This window comes from Monodelphis domestica, chromosome 7 (genome assembly GCF_027887165.1).
Source record: "Monodelphis domestica isolate mMonDom1 chromosome 7, mMonDom1.pri, whole genome shotgun sequence".
Classification (NCBI taxonomy): Eukaryota; Metazoa; Chordata; class Mammalia; order Didelphimorphia; family Didelphidae; genus Monodelphis; species Monodelphis domestica.
In genome coordinates this window covers 100,445,596-100,469,009 of record NC_077233.1, presented here as the reverse complement: position 1 = coordinate 100,469,009, position 23,414 = coordinate 100,445,596, and the positions used below count along the sequence as shown (strand labels likewise).

General features: G+C 39.2%; 1 protein-coding gene and 1 long non-coding RNA gene across 7 annotated transcripts; one reads left to right on the top strand and one right to left on the bottom strand.

Moving 5' to 3' along the window:
- Positions 1-2,767: 2,767 nt before the first annotated feature.
- CCDC51 (coiled-coil domain containing 51) lies at positions 2,768-16,833 on the bottom strand. Of its 6 annotated transcripts, XM_056805281.1 has the most exons (6): positions 16,741-16,808; positions 10,846-10,965; positions 10,647-10,724; positions 8,840-9,153; positions 7,300-7,464; positions 2,768-4,938 (listed from the first exon to the last, which is right to left on the bottom strand). In XM_056805281.1, exons 3-6 carry the CDS (start codon positions 10,672-10,674, stop codon positions 4,150-4,152), a joined length of 1,296 nt encoding a protein of 431 aa, XP_056661259.1. In that variant the 5' UTR covers positions 10,675-10,724; positions 10,846-10,965; positions 16,741-16,808; the 3' UTR covers positions 2,768-4,149. The 6 variants fall into 6 exon arrangements, with proteins under 6 accessions (XP_056661259.1, XP_056661262.1, XP_016279784.1 ...); XM_056805284.1 differs by lacking the exons at positions 10,647-10,724; positions 10,846-10,965 and adding an exon at positions 9,257-9,395 and having other exon boundaries at positions 16,741-16,821; XM_016424298.2 differs by lacking the exon at positions 10,647-10,724 and having other exon boundaries at positions 16,741-16,805.
- On the top strand, positions 16,827-22,047 carry LOC103099850 (uncharacterized). Its single transcript, XR_470510.2, has 4 exons — positions 16,827-16,961; positions 17,410-17,465; positions 17,879-17,966; positions 21,857-22,047. It is a non-coding gene; the product is annotated as an uncharacterized LOC103099850 (long non-coding RNA).
- Positions 22,048-23,414: the final 1,367 nt, after the last annotated feature.

Sequence of the window (23,414 nt, the reverse complement as noted above, 5' to 3'; positions counted from 1 at the left end):
TCTCTCCCCTCATGAATGTCCAGAGTATTTTATGTTTATCTCGTGAAATTAGCATTCCACTGTGATCATTTGTGTTATCTTCTCTATTAAACTTAAACATCCCCTGGCCCAGTTCTATTTAGCACTTGGATGATAAAAGCGTGCTTATTAAATTCATTTGGCATGAATAGGATCAGGATCCAAAGTGATCTTTCGAATCCCTTGGGACAGAATGATGGGTTGGATCTACTAAAAGGAAAGTTAATAGAAATGGGAAAGCTTGTCATTGAGTTAAAAAAAATAAACTATACAAGTACAGAATGGGAAAGACATGGAAAAAGTTTTCACAAGAAAAAAAAAATCTGTGGGATTAGTGAATTATAAACCCAATAAATTGAGACATGATTCCCCGCAAAAGCTAAAGCAACTCTAAAAGCATAGAAACAGAAACATACTGTCCAGAATGAGAGGTTACAGAATGCTTTGGTCAGACCATGATGTGAACTACAATCAGTTCCAAGTGCCAAATTTCAGGAAGGATGTTTTCAAGTTAGTATGGCCAAGATGGTGAATGGACTGGGGAGCCAACTCTTCAAGGATATAAAACAACAGGATAGGGTTAGCCAAAAATAATCATCATCTTCTGGTATTTAAAGGCTATCATATATAAGGCGGCAAATAGGAGTATATTTCTGGCTCAAGATTTAAAAAATTAATAATTGGGTTTTCAAAAAACTGAATTACCCCAGGAGGTCATGACTTTAAATTTTTGGATAACTTCAAATTGGATGGATGACCACTTCTCAGGGATATAGAACAGTGACATCAAATTAAAAAAAAAATGAGGTACATTAATCCATACATAAGGATCCTTCTGAGCCACATATTGACTTAGTTTTAAAATGTAACCGTATATTATATTTATATTGTTAAATATTTCCCATTCTCTTTTCATTTGGGTCAGGCAGTATACAAGTGTTGTGGTCATGTTTGATACCTTTTTTTTTTTAAATTTTATTTAATTAGTCAATTTAGAACATTATTTCTTGGTTACAAGAATCATATTCTTTCCCTCCCTTCCCGTAGCTGACACACAATTTCACTGGGTATTACTTGTGTCCTTGATCAGAACCTATTTCCATGTTGCTGGTGTTTGTACTAGGATGTTCCTTTAGAGTTTACATCCCTAACCACGTCCCCTCAACCCATGTGATCAAGTGGTTGTTTTTCCTCAGTGTTTCTGCTCCCAGTTTTACCTCTGGATGTGGATTGTGTTCTTTCTGGTAGATTTCTCCAAGTTGTTCAAGATCACTGCATTGCCACTAATGGAGAAGTCCATTACATTTGATTGTACCACAGTGTGTAGGTCTCTGTGTACAATGTTTTCCTGGTTCTGCTCCTCTCACTCTGCATCACTTCCTGGAGGTCATTCCAGTTTCCATGGAATTCCTCCAGTTCATCATTCCTTTGACCACAAAAGTATTCCATCATCAACATATACCACAATTTGTTCAGCCATTCCCCAATTGAAGGGCATCCCCTCATTTTCCAATTTTTGGCCACCACAAAGAGTGCAGCTTTGAATATTCTTGTACAAGTCTTTTTCCTTATTAACTCTTTGGGGTACAAGCCCAGCAGTGCTATAGCTGGATCAAAGGGCAAACAGTCTTTTATTACCCTTTGGGCATAGTTCCAAATTGCCCTCCAGAATGGTTGGATCAATTCACAACTCCACCAGCAATGCATTAATGTCCCAACTTTGCCATACCCCAACATTCATTACTTTCCATTGCTGCCATGCTAGTCAAACTGCTAGGTGTAAGGTTGTCTTGATTTGCATTTCTCTGATTATGAGATTTAGAACACTTTTTCATGTGTTTATTAATATTTTGATTTCTTTATCTGAAAATTGCCTATTCATGTCCCTTGCCCATTTATCAATTGGAGAATGGCTTGATTTTTTTGTACAATTGGTTTAGTTCTTTATAAATTTGAGTAATTAGACCTTTGTCAGAGGTTTTTGCTATGAAAATTTTCTCCCAATTTGTTGTTTCCCTTGTAATTTTGGTTTCATTGGTTTTGTTTGTACAAAAACTTTTTAATTTAATGTAATCAAAATTATTTTACATTTTGATTTTTTTTCTAACTCTTGCTTGGTCTTAAAATCTTTGCTTTCCCAAAGATCTGACATGTATACTATTCTGTGTTCACCTAATTTGCTTATAGTTTCCTTCTTAATATTCAGGTCATTCACCCATTCTGAGTTTATCTTGGTGTAGGGTGTGAGATGTTGATCCAACCCCAATCTCTCCCATACTGTCTTCCAATTTTCCCAGAAGTTTTTATCAAATAGTGGATTTTTGTCCCACTTACCCCAAGTCTATTCCACTGATCCTCCTTTGATACCTTTTTTGTAGAAGGCATTCAGGATGAGGTATGTTGGGCTTTGATTTTATGATAAGGGCAGGGATTTTTCCTTAAATATGTCTTTAGTGCCCAACATACTATACTGAATAACAGAGGTACTTATTAATGTTTGTTGAATGTGCCGTTAGCCATTCAGGAAGCAGGGTTCTTCAAGGATGTGGTGTCAGGCCCCAAGGTAGGAAAAGAGAATATAACCAAGAATTTAGACACAACCTGGAATAATCTTTCCAGGCTCCAGTTCCAGCTCAACAAATAAACTACAATGTGTATGGAATGGTGGTGCTATTCCTCCATTTTGCTCCCAATATGGTGAACAATACAGTTTCCCCCAAAGAAAAAATGATGATAAAATGAGAAAGGGTCTTATCAGTCAGTTTTTTAATTCAACTCTGAATTCTTATCTAGCAACAGAAAGGAAATGCTGACATAGAGTAAGCCCACTGTCTGAGGCTTGATAGGGCAGGAAAGGTTTGAAAGAGCCCTCCTGGGCTGGAGTAGGCATGTCAGGGTGGGGTTCACGCAGAAAGAATCTGCCACCATACAACCTGCCTGCTGAGCCCTCCCTCCCCCAACTAGCATGGTGACTTCCACTTCTGGAATTCACCCCACCCAGCTCACTGCTTTTCGGTTCACACTATCAATGGATCCAGCTTTGCCAGCTCTCCTCCCATCTGGACTGAGGCAAAATTAGATACTTTCAGAGAGCATCTCCAGGCCATAGAGGGGAAAAGCATACATACTCTTTGGTAATGCCCAAATTCTATTTCCCTAAAGGCAAAGATCTGTTTATTTAGCAAGGCCAACTCCTTTCTCTGAGCTGCCAATTCTACATAATCCATTCCCACCTAAACTTAGTGGCCTCACATTTTTCCCTAATACTAGCTCCACTTCCCATCCCAATTCCCCTTTCAAGTATCCGACAATAATTCTCCATGTTTGGGGGAAGGGTGAAAAACAAAATACAAAGGGAGCTCTTCCCACCTCACAGATGTGTATTCCATGGTCAGTCAGTCAGTGAGCATTCAAGAATCCCATTTCCCAGGTTCTAATGACCGGAAACCCCATAAACAGACACAAGAAGGCCTGGGAAATGCAAATTAGGTAAGGAAAATGAAAACCAAAATTAGAAATACAGGCAAATGAAGCATCAAAAAATAATTACTCACAACACAATGACATGATACTGAAAATATAGAATGCAGGCATCAGTAGAAGACAACAATGGGGAGAACCTAGGGAGAACAATGAGACTATTAAGGAAAATTTTAAAATAAAACTTCCCAGTCGTAAATCCATACTGCTGAACTGCTTTCCCAAAGTCTTCAATCAAATTAACTTAGATCACATTGTATGGTTGTAAGGATCAACTGATGTTAGGGGTATAAAATGCTTTATAAACTGTGAAGAGTCATGTAAATTTCAGCTATTATCATAATTTGGAGTTTTTAAACTGTTTTCAATAACATAATCTCAAATATAACATCTTTCCTTCTGTGGAATATATCACCTAAATGCAAAGTTGGTAAAATGAGTGAGAATTTTTAAAAGGTAAATCTGTATATGACAAAAAGAATGCTGTTGCCTATCTCTTCCCCTTTCAGGGGCCAGGCTCGACAGGTACTAGGGGATTCACCATTAAAAGACTCCAAGTGACTTAAATGAGCGAAGCAATAAGGTGCTTGTCAGTTCATTACTAAATCCAACGGAGTCAGCTTCCTCATTGGATCTTCCCTCAAGAGGCAGTTAGTTTGCTTTGAAGAGAATGTATAGCACTGGCAGCATAGCAGCAAACATGGTACAAGTTAGCACGGTGCTATAGAGAGAGTTTCTATTGACTTGGGCCTCCAACCTCTGCTCCATATCAGAGAGTTCTAGAATTATGCCCTGGGCAACCAGGGCCTGGTGAGTGTCCACTGAGGAGTCTAGAGAAGCTTGGTTTGCTTGCTCTATAAGCTGAGAACGGGCTGTAGCCTTGACAAGCTGAATCTCTGCAACCATTTGACTAAATTTTTTGTCCAGGTCAGTAAGCTGCTCTTGTAAACTCTCTAGACATGAACGGACCTGCTTAGATTGGCTGAGCTGTTCTTTCAGAGAGGTTGAAAGTAAGGAGGTATCTTTGTGAGACATGAGACTTTCTCTAGTAGAAGTAGCATCTTCTTGAGTTCCAGAGGACAGCATGATTCCAGTGTGTATTAAGCTCCTAAATTCTTCAATAAGGTCACTGAGATTCTTGTTTTGCAAATTGTGGCTAGAAGCCTGCTCTCTGATGGCCTCTTGTAGACTCATTGGTCCCTTTTGTGATTCTAGGAGCAATGACTTCAGTTCCTGCAATCGGACACGATTCACGTAAGTCGAGCCAGCAACACCAATCACAGCACCTAGAACAGAACCAATGATTGACCAGTTCTTTGTTTTTTCAGCTCTTGTTCGCTCTTTCTCATGACTCTCTCTCACAGCTGCAGAAAAGAGGGAAAACTTCTCTCGTTCTGACTCTTCTGCATTAACGTAGACTGTTCGGAGCCTCTTCTCTTCCTGCAGAAACAAGCAGAAATAAAGCTACAAAGTCTCTGTCAAAGGAAACCCAGAGAAATAGACTATGAATGTAGAACTTATTCCCCCTCCCCTCCATCAAGGAAGGGCATCCATGGGAAGGTGGTAGATAGGAGATGTGCCAGGAACACTGACTACAAAGGGAGATGGGAGATGCAAATCACCTCAAAAAAATCTGTTAAATCTATACTACAGACAAGATACTACATATAATAGGCACTGAGGACATAATAATGAAAAATAACAATTCCTACCTTCACAAAGTTTATGTCATAAAAGCAAAGGCATGACCCTTTGTGCTCTGGGAAAATTTGGGGAAAGAGTAATCACTTTCAACAGGAAGAGGATCTGTAAAGGTTGCATAGAGGAAGGGGAATGTTTTCTTTTTTTTTTTAATTAAAAAAAATTTTTTTAACTCTAACCTTCTATCTTAGAATTAATACTGTGATTTGGTTCCAAGGTAGAAGAGTGGTAAAGCCTAGGCAATGAGGATTACATGATTTGTCCAGGGTCACATAGCCAGGAAGTGTCTACGGCCAAATTTGAACCCAGGACCTCCCATCTCTAGGCATGGCTCTCAATCCACTGAGCCACCCAAGCCACCCCCAGGGGAACATTTTCAAAGAAAAAAAACATCATAGGGAAGTTAGAAAAGAGGAATGAATATGTACCAAGCATAAGGGATGGTCTTTAAAAATGAAAAGGTAAGAATACAAGACCAGAATTATCAGATCATAGCTGTAGAGATGTCAGAGGATGTTCCTCCCTCATTTTATAAATAAGGTCAATTAGTAGTCCAATTTGAATGGAAAATAAAGTATATGACTGGCATTGTACAAAATAAGGTCAAAAAGACAACACAAAGTTGTGTGATGGAGGGCTTTCCAAGCCAGTTTAAAGCAATCTGTTTCGTTTCCTACAGGCAGAAGGAACTTTCCAAGTTTCTGAGTTCTTAGAAAGATAACCAAATCAATGCATTAGGAATATTAGTTCCTAATATACAAATGGACAGATTTGAAAGCTATGTGATGGACAGATTTGTGAGGATTAAGCCTTGAAATAGAAAGGTCAGATAGGCTACTACAACTGTTCATACTACCACAAATAACAGCCTGACTTAGGATTGTGGCAAAGTGGTTAGAGAAGACAGAACACATATGAACAATACTGTCTAAGTAAAAAAATGGCAAAATCTGGCAACTGATCAGATATTGGGGAGTGAGACAAAGGGAATAGACAAAGATGACCCTGAGATGTGGAATGGGTGAGCCTGGGAGGATGGTGGTACTACTAAAAGAAACGAGAAAGCAGGAAAGCAGGGGCAAATTTTAAGGGGAAATGACAAGTTCAGTTGTAAATGGGAGATGTCCACAGTACAAAAATGTACTTCACTACAAGGCAGCTAGAGACAGAGGAATGGAGCTCAGGTAAAAAGACTGAGACTGATACATAGATTTAGGCATTACCTACAGAGAGATGATAACTAAAGCCACAGGAGTAGATAAGATTACTAAGGAAAAGAGAAAGCACAAAAGGGTCAAGGACTGAGTCTTGTGGTACAACTATAGGGAAGCAACGAACCAGGAAAGATCAAAACAAAGAGGTTAGACAGTAAGAGAAGCATAAGGGAGGAAAGAATAATCAGGAGGGAATGAAATCCAATGTCAAATGCTAAAGTTAAGGAGGGTGAAGATTGAAAAGAAATGTGAAAGGCCACAATTAGGAAGTCATGGTAACCTTAAAGAGAGCTATTTCTATGGAGTAACAGGGATGAAAAGTCAGACTATAGAAAGCTGAAGAATGATGCGTTGATCAAGTACAAACTGGAAGTATAGACTCTTTCCAGAAGTTTAGCAAAAAAGAATACCATAGTTTGAGGGGTTGACAAGATCAAGATAAAGGATGTTTGGTTTTTTGGATAGATGTTTTTAGGCAATGGGGAATGAGACAGCAGGGGAGAGTAAATAATATCTGAATTTAACTGGTTAATAAGTGTTAAAACCTTCCATCAATGTTATTACATTAATGTTAATATAATAATGAATAACAATAGGATACTAATAGAGTACTTGCTATAACAGTAATTCCTTTCCTGCTCTTTTCTGAGTTCTAGCAATGATCTTTGATGATGTTAGTGACCTAGTCACAAAATAAATTGCTTTTGTAAAGTTTAACCATTCAAACTTAATTTATTTACAGAGGCAAACACATCTACCACTTCTTCTATGTATACCAATAACAGATTTATCAGCAGATCAGGATTTATATCCCCGGAAGCTCCAGATTGCACTAGCTGTAATCTCAGTAGCTCCAGGTACCCAGCTGCCTACAGAGTCATCCTACCTGCAACAATTTGTGTTCCAGAGTTGCAAGTTCCAAGTACTGGGTGTCTTCCCGGGAAACTCGATCCAAACGATCCCGAATATCTTTGAGTCTGACCTGGTGAACCTCCAGGGTCTCTCTAGCCTCTCGAACAATGCCTCGAGCTACCATAAACATTTTCTCTGCCTGAAAGAAAAAAAGAGGTGAAATATGCACCCCTTTCCAATGTGAACTACTTTCCTAAAATTAGTGAACTATTGGAAATGGCGGAGGACATAATCTGCATACTGGTACACACTGGCATTCTGGTTGCCCTAGCATATTTTGCTTTCCTTCTATTTTTATTCTGATGGAAGACAGAGATATGAAAAGGAAAATTTCACATAGAGGTGTCCTTCCTATACTGCTGTAAAGGAAGGGAATAGGGAAAGGAAATAAGCAATTATTAAGTGTTTAGTATATGTCTGGCATTACACTAAATGCTTTACAAATATTATCTCATTTCATCCTCACAAATCTGGCAAGTAGGTGCTATTATGATCTCCATTATACAGATGAGGAAACTAAGGCAGCCAGAAGTTAACTGACTTGCCTATGGTCACAAAGCTAGATTTCAGCTCATGTCTTCCTGAATCTGGGCCCAGTACTGTGTGCAGTGTGGCATTACTGTTATGAAAGCATATGTCTTTACCACAAAAGAAGGAACCTAGGGCTCAGTCTATCCCTGAATCTGCCATTTACTCCTCTCTTCCCCTATTCCTCATTCATGTTTCTTTGTTCAAATAGGGGAGGGGACATTTTCTTTTTAGCTTTTTAACAACTAAGTAACAAAGGTTAAATGAAGCTTAAAGACAAAACACAGATGTAGTCTTTATATATGTATAAATGTACATATGTGCATGTATGTAAACATATGTAAACACATATACAGATGATACACAATGAAAAGCAGACTATTCACCCAATTCTCCACTTGGGTAGAAAGTTCTTGTGTTTCATAAATAAATCATTCTTACTGCTATTATAGAAATAGCTGAAATTATTAAACTGAAGTTATGATTGATTTGACACTTGTCAATGTGGTTTTTAAGTTCTTAAAGCTTAACAAGAACTAAGATTTTGGGGGCACCCTATGTAGGGCATAATGGTTTTCATCTTTTCCCTTTGCAAATATTCTTTAATTACAATGTGCTATGAAATCATTATGAATGCAACGAACATCACCAATTCATAGTTGTGTGCCTTGTGTGAATAACAACTGTATTGTGTTACTAGTAACTGAGAAATCATTTATTGTACCTATCCAGGGATATATCCAAGGCCTTCAGAGGGGGAAATGGCAGTGGTTTGGTTGGGTAAAGAGCTAAATCCACATTCAATGTCTCCATCACGATGGTACTAAAGAGTTAATGCTTGATAGCCAGGAAAGACAAAGGCTAGATGTGGTTTCAACATTGCTGGGGGGCTAGAGTTAGTCAGAAATAACATATCCGAGTAAGACCCAGTATAAAAATTGATAAGAGCTCTCAATTCTTAGCTGCATAAGCTATGTAGTATTTACCTCAGTTACATTCCCTTGGGCCTCTCGAACTTCATTTAGCCCAACGAATTCCTCATACCTGTCCCACCAAGTTTTGGCTGTAGAAGATATTCTCTGCTGGAAGTTCTGTCCCAAGGTTTGACCCATTTCACTGAGTCTGTGATACAATCTGATGGCAGTTTTTGCTGAAACTTTCCCCTTGGATTGGATGGGACCTGGGTTGTAGAAGGTTCTCATGATAAGGAGTTTTGTCCTTTGGCTTCTCAGTCCCAGTTTCTGGGGTGAATTCATGATATATTGCATCGCAAAAATGGTGGTATGCCCCATCATTAGGCCTGAAAATTCATGCAAGACAGTGAGGAACACAAGAGAAGGGACACAGAAGACATCTGTTAAGAACTAATAAAAAGCACAAATCCAAGTTCCAGCATTTCTCACTCTTGAGACAGGAGAGTCTGAATAGGCTTGGAGTTAGGAGGACCTGGGTTCAAATCCAACTTCAGACACTTCTTAGTTGTGTGACCCTGAGCAAGTCTTTATTGCTCTTCTATCTTGGAACCAATACTTAGTATCAATCCTAAAATAGAAAGAAGAAGGGAAAGGGAAAGGGGGGAGGGGAATGGGAGAGGGAGGGGAGGAAGAAGTTGTTGAGAGACACTGAGGAGATAAATGCATCTGAGGCAGGTATTGAATCTGGTCTTTCTTACTCCAAAGTTTGCCCAATAAGCACTATACTAAGTCACCTTTAAAAAAAATTCTTTTTTTACCAATACTTTTTTTTTTAATTACATGCAGTCCTGAATATAACCTTCATCTCTTCTCTGATCAGCAAAATTTCTCCCATAACAAAGATTTTAAAAGGGTAAATAACTTTAGAAAAATTAACCAATATTTTTAAAAAACCAATCAACTAATCACTTTAGACAATATATATAATAATTCCCACAATTTCTCAATCCTGAAGAGGGATGACACATTTAATACATTAAAAAAGTTATTGTTATATCTTGATTTTCTATCATTACTTGTCTTTAATTGGATACAAACAGCAAATAATATGTATACTTTATTTGTTTCCACAGCTTATACCTTCCTACAAAAACTTTTGGCTACTCTCCAAGAACAGTTAAGTCCCTATTATGAGCGAGATGAATCTTGTGCCTGAGGAAAAGGACGCCCAGGCCTGCTCAGACTTTAACTCCTATAAAAAAAGATCACAAACTGAAGGAAAACATGAGGACAACAACTCAGCAGGCAGAGTGAAGCATAAAAATCCCCTGGGGAAATCTGAGATGAGATTTCAGGAAACATCGAGGATTTGGTCTCATTTCTGGGAAAAAAAAAAAGCTTCATCAACTACCTTCATATCAGAATCCAACCTTCCTTCAAAAAAATCAGGGATCTCTCTTTGCTTAAGGGTTCAGATATTTTATAAGAAACTTCAATGACTGCTAAAGCATAAAGTTTCAATGAAGGTAACTTGTACTTTACCCTGCAGAGCCACCATTATGTAAGAAAACCAGGACTTCATGAAAAATATTTTTTTCTTGTACTTGGTCCAATTTTCTCCTCTTAATTTCATTTAATCACAGTACTCCCAGGCTATTTGATTCCTAAATCTCACATTTCAGTTCTCTAATCTCTCCCTTCCCCCCACTATTCTTAGTCACTGCTCAGTCAGGCTCAACAGATTGATTTTCCTTAATCTTTCCTTTTTTTTTTAGTCTTTTAGATATTTGTCCTGAGCAAATGGAGAGAAGCTGAGGGCTATTCAAATATGGACATTCCCCCATTATTCAACAAGCAGAGTTCCTTCTTCTATTCCTACCTATCTCATCCTGTCTTCTCCCGTCCATTAAAAGTCTGCCAGAAGATGAAATTGCTCTGTGTTGTGTTGGCCAAATTACTGTACAAACAGAAAATCTGATAGCTAAATCAAACTGTTACAGTGACACCTGGTGGCAATCAAAAATAATGGAAGCCCCTTTCCCCCCCCCCAAAGCAGGAAAAAAAAATATAGTACTCACAGAAGGAAAACCAGCAATGATTCACAATTATTTATACACACACTATGTCCTTGATCCTTTCTCTTTTCAGAAGTGCACATGGGAGTTAAATTTCCACAAGCCTGAATATTATTCACTTCCCTACAAAGAAAACGATTCTGATTTCTACCATTTCTACCTATCTTAAAAAAATATTCTCTCTCCTAGTTGAATTACTTTTGAACTACAAGCCCATGGGAAAAAAATATCCCAAAGCACAACCCAATTCGCTAATGTATGGAACAACATTCATTTTATACTGCCTAATAGTCAACACAGGTGTCCACTGATCATGGAATGTCCTCAAAGCTAGTTTAAAAGGAATTCATTCATTCACCAACCTGTCAATATATCTCATATTTTGATTTTTTTAAAAAACCCTTACCTTCCATCATAGAATCAATACTGTGTATTAGTTCCTAGGCAGAAAAACAGTAAAAGTTAGGTAATGGGATTAAGTAACTTGCCCAGGGTCACCCAACTAGGAAGGATCTGAGGCCATGTTTGAATCCAGGACCTCTCATCTCTAGGCCTGGCTCTCAAAAACCTATCTAGCTACCCCCTAATCCATGTCCTTTTACCTCTATTCACAATGCTGCCAGCCTAGTTCAGACCTTATCACTTCTATCCTAGACCATTTCAACAGACTTTTTTCCCCCCATTTTAATAGACATTTAATTGATCTCCTAACCTTCACTCTCTCTCTATTCCAGCCTCCCAAAATAATCTTCCTAATGTAAATATGACTTTGTCATTCTTCTGCTCAAAAACTTTCTCCCAATTGCCCTTAGCATAAAATATAAACTCCTTTACCAAGTATGACCCAAGAAAATCTGGCTCCAACTTATCTTTCTACTCTCATTTCACATTATTTCCTCATCAAGTTTGATGCAGGTTCACTTTCTCCATGAAGTCTTCCCTAATTCCTACTCATTGTTGTACTCTTAGTTCTCTCTCCCAATTTTCCTATCGCTAAATAGACAAGGTTATAAAGCATCTACAATAAGACTAGTTGAATTTGTTTTCCTTTGCTTTCCTCAAATCCTCCTATATATCATACCAGTCTATGAGTCATATCTTACCCCAGTATAATGCAAGCTCACTGAATGTAGGCATTGTCATTTTTTATCATTTGCATCTTTATCTGCCCAAGAGTTAAACAGAATTTCTAAAGTGCTTATTATATTATAGAAACTATTTGACAGAATAAGCAAAGAAGGAGTTCTACCAAATTCATTTTACGACACAAATATGGTACTGATCCCAAAACCAGGCAGGTCAAAAACAGAGAAAGAAAACTATAGGCCAATCTCCCTAATGAATATAGATGCAAAAATCTTAAATAGGATACTAGCAAAAAGACTCCAGCAAGTCATCACAAGGGTTATTTACTATGACCAAGTAGGATTCATACCAGGAATGCAAGGATGGTTCAATATTAGGAAAACCATCCACATGACTGACCATATTAACAAGCAAACTGACAAAAATCATATGATTATCTCAATAGATGCAGAAAAAGCCTTTGATAAAATACAACACTCATTCCTATTGAAAACACTATAAAGTATAGGAATAGAAGGGCCTTTCCTAAAAATAATAAACAGTATATATCTAAAACCATCAACAAACATCATCTGCAATGGGGATAAACTAGAAGCCTTCCCAATAAGATCAGGAGTGAAACAAGGATGTCCTTATCACCTCTATTATTTAACATTGTACTAGAAACACTAGCAGTAGCAATTAGATAAGAAAAAGAAATTGAAGGTATTAAAATTGGCAATGAGGAGATCAAGCTATCACTCTTTGCGGAGGACATGATGGTCTACTTAAAGAATCCTAGAGGGGGCAGCTGGGTGGCTCAGTGGATTGAGAGCCAGGTCTAGAGATGGGAGATCCTAGGTTCAAATCTGGTCTCAGACACTTCCTAGCTGTGTGACCCTGGGCAAGTCACTTAACCCCCATTGCCTAGCCCTTACCATTCTTCTGCCTTGGTGCCAATACACAGTATTGACTCCAAGACAGAAGGTATGGGTTTAAAAAAAAAAAAGAATCCTAGAGAATCAACCAAAAAGCTAGTTGAAATAATTAACAACTTTAGCAAAGTTGCAGGATACAAAATAAGCCCACATAAGTCATCAGCATTTCTATATATCTCCAAACCATTTCAGCAGCAAGAATTAGAAAGAGAAATTCCATTTAAAATCACCCTAGACAATATAAAATTCTTAGGAATCTATCTGCCAAGACAAACACAAGAACTATATGAACACAACTACAAAACACTCTCCACAGAATTAAAACTAGATCTAAACAATTGGAAAAACATTGATTGCTCATGGGTGGGACAAGCTAACATAATAAAAATGACAATCCTGCCCAAATTAATTTACTTATTTAGTGCCATACCCATTGAACTACCAAAAAACTTTTTTACTGAATTAGGAAAAAAACCATAACAGAGTTCATTTGGAAGAACAAAAGATCAAGGATATTCAGGGAAATCATGAAAAAAATGCAAAGGAAGGAGGACTTGCAGTCCCAGATCTCAAACTATACTATAAAGCAGTGGTCATCAAAACAATTTGGTACTGGCTAAGAGACAGAAAGGAGGATCAGTGGAATAGACTAGGGGTAAATGACCTCAGCAAGACAGTCTATGATAAGCCCAAAGATCCCAGTTTGAGGGACCAAAACCCACTATTTGATAAAAACTGCTGGGAAAATTGGAAGACAGTATGGGAGAAATTAGGTTTGGCTCAACATCTCACATCCTACCCCAAGATAAACTCAGATAACCTGAATATAAAGAAGGAAACTATAAGCAAATTAGGCAAACACAGAATAGTATACTTGTCAGATCTTTGGGAAAGGAAAGACTTTAAAACCAAGCAAGAGCTAGAAAAAAAAATCACAAAATGTAAAATAAATAATTTTGATTATATCAAATTAAAAAGGTTTTGTACAAACATAACTAATGCATCCAAAATTAGAAGGGAAGCAACAAACTGGGAAACAATCTTCATTACAAAAACCTCTGACAAAGATCTAATTACTCAAATTTATAAAGAACTAAACCAATTGTACAAAAAAATCAAGCCATTCTCCAATTGATAAATGGGCAAGGGACATGAATAGGCAATTTTCAGATAAAGAAATCCAAACTATTAAAAAGCACACAAAAAAGTGTTCTAAATCTCTAATAATCAGAGAAATGCAAATCAAAACAACTCTGAGGTATCACCTCACTCCTAGCAGATTGGCTAACATGACAGCAAAGGAAAGTAATGAATGTTGGAGGGGGTATGGCAAAGTCATTAATGCATTGCTGGTGAAGTTGTGAATTGATCCAACCATTCTGGAGGGCAATTTGGAACTATGCCCAAAGGGCACTAAAAGACTGTCTGCCCTTTGATCCAGTCATAGCATTGCTGGGTTTGTACCCCGAAGTGATAATAAGGAAAAAGACATGTACAAAAATATTCATAGCTGCACTCTTTGTGGTGGCAAAAAATTTGAGAATGAGGGGATGCCCTTCAATTGGGGAATGGCTGAACAAATTGTGGTATATGTTGGTGATGGAATACTATTGTGCTCAAAGGAATAATAAAGTGGAGGAATTCCATGGGGCCTGGAACAACCTCCAGGAATTGATGCAGAGTGAGAGGAGCAAAACCAGGAGAGCATTGTACACAGAGACTGATACACTGTGGTAAAATCAAATGTAATTGACTTCTCCATTAGTGGCAATACAGTGATCCTGAACAACTCAGTGGAACCTATGAGAAAAACCACTATCCACATTCAGAGGAAACACTGTGGGAGTAAAAATAGCAAAGGAAAACAACTGCTTGAATACATGGGTCAAAGGGATATGGTTGGGGATGTAGACTCTAAATGAACATCCTAGTGCAAACAACATCATTGAAATAGTTTCTGATCAAGGACACAATACCCAATGAAATTGCCGTGGGCTGCGGGAAGGGTGGGTAGAATGGAGGGAGGAAAATAAAGTGAGTATTGTAGGCAAAAAAATTAAATTTAATTTAAATTTTTTTAAAAGTGCTTATTTTGTGCCAGGCACTATGCTGAGGAAGCAATGGGGCTACAAAAAAAAAAGGTGGGGGGAACAATCCTGTCCTCAAGAAGCCCAGAGGACAATGGGGAAGACAAATACAAAGCATGTATCAAAGAAGCATACAGGATAAATTAGAAATAGTCCAAGAGGGAAGGCACTAAGATTAAAGAGGTCTAGGAAAGCCTTCTTGCAGAAGGTAGGACTTTTAAGTGAGTTTTGAAAGAAACCAGGAAAGCCAACAATTAGAAATATGGAGGGAACAGTTCCAGGTATGGGGAGCAGCTAAAGAAAATGCCTGGAGTAGGAAGATGGGAATATCCAGTTCAAGGAACAGCCAGGAGGCCAATGTCACTGGATGTTAAAGTTATGTCAGGGAGAATAAGGTGAAAGGAACCTGGAGAGATAGGAAGGGACCATATTATGAGGGGCTTTAAAAGTCAAGCAAAAGACTGATTTTACATTTGATCCTGGAAGTGAAAAGAAGCTCTGGGAAATTGCTAAATACAGTCTGAGCTATGCTTCAGGAAGATCAATTTGATGCATTAGGGTTCAAAAAGACCTGAGGCAAGAGGACCGACCATGAGGCTGACTACTGCAAGAGTCCAGGTCGTGATTATGGCCTGCACCCAAGATGGTTGCAATATCAGAGAAAGAAGTATAAATATAAGAGATCTCATGAAAGTAGTGATTGCATATGGTAGATGAGAATGAAGAGACAATTTTGAGCATGGGTAATTGGATGGTAGTACCCTTAAGAAAAATAGGGAAAGTAGGAAGGTTTTGGGGTAAAAAGACAAGATCAGTTTTGTACATGTTGAGTTAAATAGTACATCCAGTTTGAGATGTCTACTAGGCAGTTTAAGAACATAGTAGGTCTTAAACTTTATCAAGCATGCATTGGGAGGAAAGAAACAAAGATAAATAACCCTGGTTCTGCCCTCCATATTTGTCAGGAAAGGGGTAGTTTCATCACAGCAAAGAATACAGATAAGCTCACTACCTGGAGCACTGAGAAGAAATTTGTCCATGGTCACAAAGGCAAGTATATCAAAGGGTCTTCCTGACTCCAAGGCCAGTTTGCTCCCAGGAAGGTCAGAGACAAATAATATAATAACTATTAACTATAAGGCAGAATCAAAGGAAGTAGGTTCAAATACTATCTTCAAAGTCTTTTAAACCTCTTCAGACTTGTTTCCTCATGTGTAAGAGAACTGGAATACATGGTCTCTGAGGACTCTTTGAGTTCAAAATCTATGATCCTATGAACTACAGTTCAAGACAGAATATTCAGAGAAAAGGATCTGCAGGTTCAGAGATGAAGAGTAATTAACGCTAGGTCCCCTAGTCTCACATATTACGAGTTTGTACAAACCCATTCCTGGTCAAGGCTCCGAATTCCAAAGGAAAAAACCTCATTCTAAGGGCAAAAAACTCCATCCACCCCAGCCCCAAGGCCTCGAGATGTCTTCCCAGGCCTCTCCTCCCTCTTCTCGCCCTCTCCTCCGTTTCCAGACCCCCTAATGCCCGTAGGCGGCTTCTCCCACAACAGGCAGGAGGGTTTTGGGAAGGAGGCCTGCCGAGGACACCTCCGGACCAACCAGGCTCGGGGCTCCCTAGACCAGGCCTCTGAGCAAGACCGAGGGCGCTAGCAGACAGACAGGAGACCTCCCTCTCTGGAGCTCTCAGACCAGTCTGAGATCCTCCGGGCTCAGTATCCCAAGCTGGGGAGCCCCTGGGAACGCTCGCGGGCCGAGGACTTGGGCTTGAATGCCTCTGCCTCGTTCCTGCTCCCTCACCTGGCGCGGGCACGTAGAGGCCAGTAACTACTGCCTCCGGGAAACCTGGTCTCAAGCCGGCTATGACCTCTGACCCCGACACGGAAGCCGGGACGCCACTTCCAAGCTAGGAACCAATCAGCCCAACGATGGAGGCGGAAAGGGAGGGTCTGAAGGGTCCACTTCCGGCAGCGAGGGGGCTTGGGGAAGCTGAGCAGCAGGCACCATGTCCGGTCGCGAGGGTGAGTTTCCCAAAAATTTGAGGGGTGGCGATGACCGCTGGGGGCCGCATGGTCTGGCTATATCTGGGAGTAGGTTCGAAAAGGAGAGTCCTATGTCTCCCTCCATGCCCGCGAGGGGATGATCTGGCCGAATCCTCCACCCTGAACCGGGAGAGGGAAACCCCTGAATCCTAGGTCTCGTCAGGGCCGAGTTCCAAAACCCTTTCTACACTCGCTTGTCCAGGACAAGTCAGACTCCCAGGAAAGAAAAGCTTGAGGTCTCTGGTTGCCTCCAGGGGCCCAAGACCCCCCCAGGCCTGGGAACAGATGATGTGAAGGAGCCTATAGTTCTTGGCTTCCGGCCCTCTATCCCAGGATGGGGTGATGAGGCTGGAAAGTAACTATGCTCTGAGGTTTCTAATTCTGTCTCCCTAACCTTAACAACAGAGCTTCCTATATCCCTTGACAGGTGGTAAGAAGAAACCTCTGAAGCAGCCCAAGAAACAAACCAAGGAAATGGATGAGGTGAGGTCTATGAACTGAGGTGACCCTGTAGGGGGAAATGCTGTGGTTTGAGGTTTCATGACAAAGATTTGATCCTGCTCAGATCTTAGGGGGAGGTAATAGGCAAGGAAACTGTGGTGGTATTCTTATTTCAGGCTCCACAGAAGATTATACTGTCCCCCAAATATTGGGAGAAGAGGGTGGATTTTACTGGCTTAGGCATTAAAAAAGGAAAAATCCTGGGCTAGGAAAGAGCGCTGAGTGCAGACTCCCCCTCCCATACAGGCCAGGCCTTCCTCGTGCTTAGCCTGTATATGACCCAAATATGTTCATCTCCAACTATCAGCATTCTCAGGGACAAATGCCAGTTATAGTTACTATTACCCAGCTGAGCTCAGCTGGAGCCTCAATAGTATGTTCCACGTTTTCTTTAGGAAGATATAGCTTTCAAACAAAAACAAAAAGAAGAACAGAAAAAACTGGAAGAGTTAAAAGCAAAAGCTGCTGGGAAGGGACCACTCGGTAAGTTTTGTTTAAAAGCCTCCTTCTTTGAATTTTCTGTAATTACTCATTAACAAAGGTAAAAAGCATTTTCAGAAATTAAGTTGCTATTCCCAGTGCAAAAAATACCAACAGAATACCTCTAAATCTTTACATTCTAGTTGAAGCACATGATGAGGATAGCTGGTATAGCACAGTGATCGATGGTATTACTATAGTGTTCTTTTTTTTTTAACCCTTATCTTCTGTCTTAGAGTGAATACACAGTATCTGTTCCAAGACAGAAGAGCATTTCTAGGCAATTAGAGTTAAATTACTTGCCCAAAGTCACACAGCTAGGAAGTGTCTGAGGCCACACCTAAACCAACGGCCTTCTGTCTCTAGGCCTGGGCCCTCTATCCCCTGAGCCACCTAATTGTTATGACTTTGGCAATTGGTAATGGTCGGTTTGGTAATTGGGGAAGGATAGGTTAAGAAAGAATTTATTGGGATACCAACTGGAAACTATTGCCATAGTTAAGAAAATATACAGTTTACAAATTAGGAAACAAACAAAAAAACCAAACAACTATGTAAAATAACCTGTATTCAGTAATAACTCACTCTGTAAAGTCCTGGGAATACAAAGACAAAAAAGACCCTCGAGCTTTCATTCTGCTTACTTTCTAGTAGGGAAAGACAAAACATAAAGGAGTAGTAGCCAGAGAGGAGTGTTTTGGAAAGGTGGTAATTAGATTCAGAGCAAGTGATTGACACTTTTTTCAAAGAAGAATAGTGTTGACTTGCTTATTATTTTTTAGAAATGTGGAGGGAGAGAAGTGAGGTAATCCCAAGGTAACCTGACTCGAAGATGGCTAGGAAGTGGTTTGATGGATATAGGTCCTGGCTAGACAGTGGTGAATATTCACCAAGAAAAGAGCTTGAGTTGGAGTCAGAAACTGAGTGTGGAAGCATGGCTGAGAATAATGTGATTTGTATGACTCTGGGCTAACTACGTCAATTCTCACCATATAAAAAAAATTTTGTAATGGATTTATTTGCTAGAGTTCTTCAACATCTTCCACTTGAGTTCTACAGAAAATATATGGGAGTGGAGAAAGTAGGTTATGAAGATGACCCAAAACTTAGGATTTAGCAAGACATGAACAATAGAAGAACAAAACAAGGATAGAGAAGTTTTATAGTTCTTAACTGTAGGGTCAAGAGAGGAAGATATAGCCAGAGGAGGAGAAAGAGACTGGGGAAGCAGAGGAGTTTGGAGTAACTGGAGATGGGAGGTTTAATCAAAGTGAGGTAAAAGAAAAGATTGAAGAAGGAGAGGTTATTATCAGAGAATTTCAGAGTTGTAGACTAAAGAGGTAGATAATTTGGGGTTATGTCAAAATCAAGTGAATGGCCATTTCTGTGACTGAAAGAATAAAGTTGCAGTTAGATGAATGGCACTGGTCATGGGAGTTGAAGAGGCTGGTGGATTGGAAGACCAGGATGTTTGAGGGGAGACATCCAAATAAGTATTGAAGTCCTTAAGTTTGAGGGCAGGTTTTGGCATGGAGAAGCCTACAGATTCTAAACTTTTTGAGAAGAGGTGGAGAATGATCTAGGGAACTAGTAAATCTGCGATCCAGATCTGGAAAGGGAGATAGCGTGATAAATCTAAAAAGATACATTAGGGTAAAAAGAGTCTGGAAGTGTGATTGAGGAGCAAGGAGTGTTTTCCCCAGCCCATTGTGGTGGAAGGTTATAAAAAAAGGAGCAACCCAATACTGGATAATGTGGCCAGGAATGTAGAAATGCTGAGGGGAACCAGGTTAACATTAATGTTCCAAAATGAAAGTAATCTGAAGATAAAAGATCTAGGAAAGGAAAATTTAATGGTTAAGCAGAGGTTCTGAGAGAGGCAGCACATTGGAACTAATGGGCACAACAGAATAGGGGCATGGGAAATGTAGAGCTGAAGTAGATGGAATGAGAGTAACTATAAACTCATTGCTATGCAATACATCACATTTCTTCATGACACCTCTAAATGTTAGCTATATAATCTTCTTGGCCAGGAAGGCACAATTTGGAGGTGGCATTTTTCAGAAGTTGTTAAACTGGAGGGGCAGTTAACTGGTCTCTACAATAGTCTATTACCCAGAGTCAGGAAAATTTATTTGCCTGTGACTGGAGGACAGTCACAAACTCTCTAGTATAAGGTAATTTACTAAGACTGTAGGTTTTAGGCAGGTGTTAGTAGTGATCAGAATTGCCATCCTAAATCCTTAGCATGTTAATTTACTATTGTTCTTGATTTAACAGAATCTCTCCTTCGATCTCAATTATCCCACCACCTTTCCCTTGATCTCTAATCTTTAAGGTCATATTCCAAACTAATCTTTGGCCATTTATTATTTAAAAATATATTTTTAATAATATCCTTTTCTTTCATATAGCTGACCTAGAGTATTTGACATTTTTTTTATTTTATCCTCACAACTAGGTTTTGTGATTTGCCCTAGGGCAACATAGCTAGTAGATGTCTAATCCTGCTTTAACTCAGGTCTTTCCATCCAAATTCAACATCATTTACTACACTACATGCCTTTATAATGATCTTTGTCTTCAATATGTGTTAGTTCTTCTACAATATCAGCAATGTTTTTAACCCTAAAGTCCATGTATCATGATTTTGCTTAATTTTTGTCTAACTTATTTTCTGAGCATGTAAATAAACATTTGTCATGTGGGGAAAACATTGTGTTTTTCCTAATATGTGTTCATCTTCTTCCTAAGTCCTTTTGCTTTGGGGCTTACCATGCTAACTGAATGTTTATGAGTAATACATTTTATTTACTCAAACTCCATAGCCTAGCCTTCCAGTCCACATTTTGTCCTAAAACTACTTGTCCAGCCTTATTTCCCACTGCTCTCCCCTTTAAATCCTCTGTCTTTCTTGTCTCCTTACTGCTCCCCCCACATCCCTTCCAGTAATTCTTATCTGATCACTTTGGCCAACAGGGTTCTTTCTCTTTCTGCCAACACTTATATTACCTGTACTGTTCATTAACTTCGTGTGTGTCTTCTTAACCATTGTTAAAAATATTTAATTTCTATTCAGTTCACAGAAGTAAAAGAAATGGCACATAACTGCCTACTTTGTACCTTATACTGAGGATGCAAAGATAAAAGTGAGATAAATCCCAATCCTACAGGTGCTTATATTCTATCAGCAAGATATGTTTACAGAGAAGTACAGATTATATTCACAAAATACACAGAAATTTGGGGGAAAGGGCTCCACTAAGAACTAGGGAAAACAAGAAAGGCCTCTTGAGGGAAATGGCACTCGAAGGGATTTGTATGTTCTAATGAGCTCATCTTGGCATGGAACGCAGCCTAGCAAAGGTCAGGAGGAAGGAGGTGAATGTCCTGAATAGACAGTATCAAGTCAGCCAATTTAACTGTAGTGATCTGTCGTGAGTCGTGAGGGACAATTATCAGCCTGTAAAGAAAGGCTGGAACCACCTTGTGAAGAACTTCAAGTACCCAACAGAGCTTGTAATTTATCCTCCAAATAATGGGGAATTGCTAAGTTCTGCAGAGGAGTAACATGGTCAAACCTGTGTTTCAGAGAGCTTTATTTGGCATAAATGAAGCATATGGAGGAGAGAGGGAAGAGATTGGGTATGGGGAGACCAATTAGGAATGACAATAATCCAAGGGAAAGGTGCTAAAGGGCTTGTTGTATGTGTAGAAGAGAAGGGAGCAAATGTGAGAGCTGTTGAGCTTCCTACTTTGAGTGAATGGGACACATCGGATAGTATTGTAATTCTGGTAGAAATCCAAGATTAAGTCTTCAGGGCTTAGTGACCTAAGATGAGTCCCCAGCATTCCTCCTTTTCTAAAATTACATTTTCTTCTCTTTACAGCCAGTGGTGGAATTAAGAAATCTGGCAAAAAGTAAACGTTCCTGTGTAGATATGATGGTGATTCCTGTTGGTTTCTTTCTTGCTTTGTGACATCTACATTTCCTACTTCAACATCTGTTGCCACCTACAGTCAAGATTGTCATCGTAATGAGTCTATTGTACATTGTAATAAACTTTTTTTAAAAATCATAGTGATGGCCTGTGTTCTGAACCTTTTTCTATGTCAACTTTTCATAGTTCAGTTAGAATGGAACTTCTCTGTCTTAGGCTGTTTGAAATGCCTCAAATTTGAACAGCAGTGTATGTAAAATTAAGTCAGATGGTTAGTCTACTCTTTTTCTTTGGGGTTATGTTCTTTCCAGTCAATTCAACAAATAGGTGCCTCTATGTACAAGGTACTATGGGTTGGAGATGAAAAATGACCATGATTAAGGTCAAATTTTGGAATCTAGCTAAATTAACCTTAAAGCTTCAAAATTCTCTGGATCTTGAAGAAAGGCAACTAGAATACTCTGGGAAGGCCTGGCTAAAGTTTTAATGAATTTTATTCTGAGGTCATTTCACACTTTCATATTGAACTCTGTTCCAGACATGTTGGCCTTGACATTGAGTCAAGCCTTTATGAAGGAGCCTACTATGAAAAGAGCCTGGTACTGTCCTAAGCACTGGGAATACAAAAACAGTCACTACCTTAAAGGAGCTCATAGTTTAATGGGGGAGACAATAGACACACAATTGTGCAACTAAGATACTGAAGAGATAAATTGGAAATAATTTCAGAAGGAAGGTGCTTAAGGAGCCCTGGAAAAGGTTTTTGGTTTTTACAGAAGATAGACTTTTAGCTGTGACTTTAGGGAAGCCAAGAAATAATGAGATAATGTGGGAACAAGTGAAAATACCCAGGGTGAGTAGATGGAATATTGAGTTTGAGGAACATCAAGGAGGTTGGTGTCACTGGATCATGGAATACATGGAGGGCAAAAAGATTGGACAGGTCAGGTCATGAGGGTGTTTAAAAGCAAAATGAGGTTTTCTATTTGATACTGGAGGGAATAAGGAACTGCTGGGGTATACTGCAAGGGATGTAGGCATTTTTTTAGTGACAGACTCCTTTGGTTGGTGAAAGTTATGAATCACTTCTCAGAATAATGATTTTAAATTAATAAAATCAGTCAATTAAGCATTTTGCTAAGTGCTTAATATGTCAGGTTTCCAGCTGAGTGAAAGCCAGTTCCTGGCCTCAAGAAATTTCATTCTAAGGGGGAATTTATTGGGATTTGGAAGACTTAAAGATCTCTTACAGAAGATAGAAATCAAAAATTATTTTAAGTTTACAGACCCCAAGTTAAAAATATTGGTACCCTTTTGTATTATTTGTCATCTCCAAACTGGACAGTAAGCTCCACGTAGCCAAAAGACTGTCATACCCTGAGAGCACAGCAGGTAGAAGCTCACTATTTGTGAGCTAGATGAGAGGAAGTTGGGGTTTGTAATTTCATCTTTACTGTTGGGAGCTCCTGGATGACAACTCCCTCCAGCACAGTAATTTCTCTTAGTG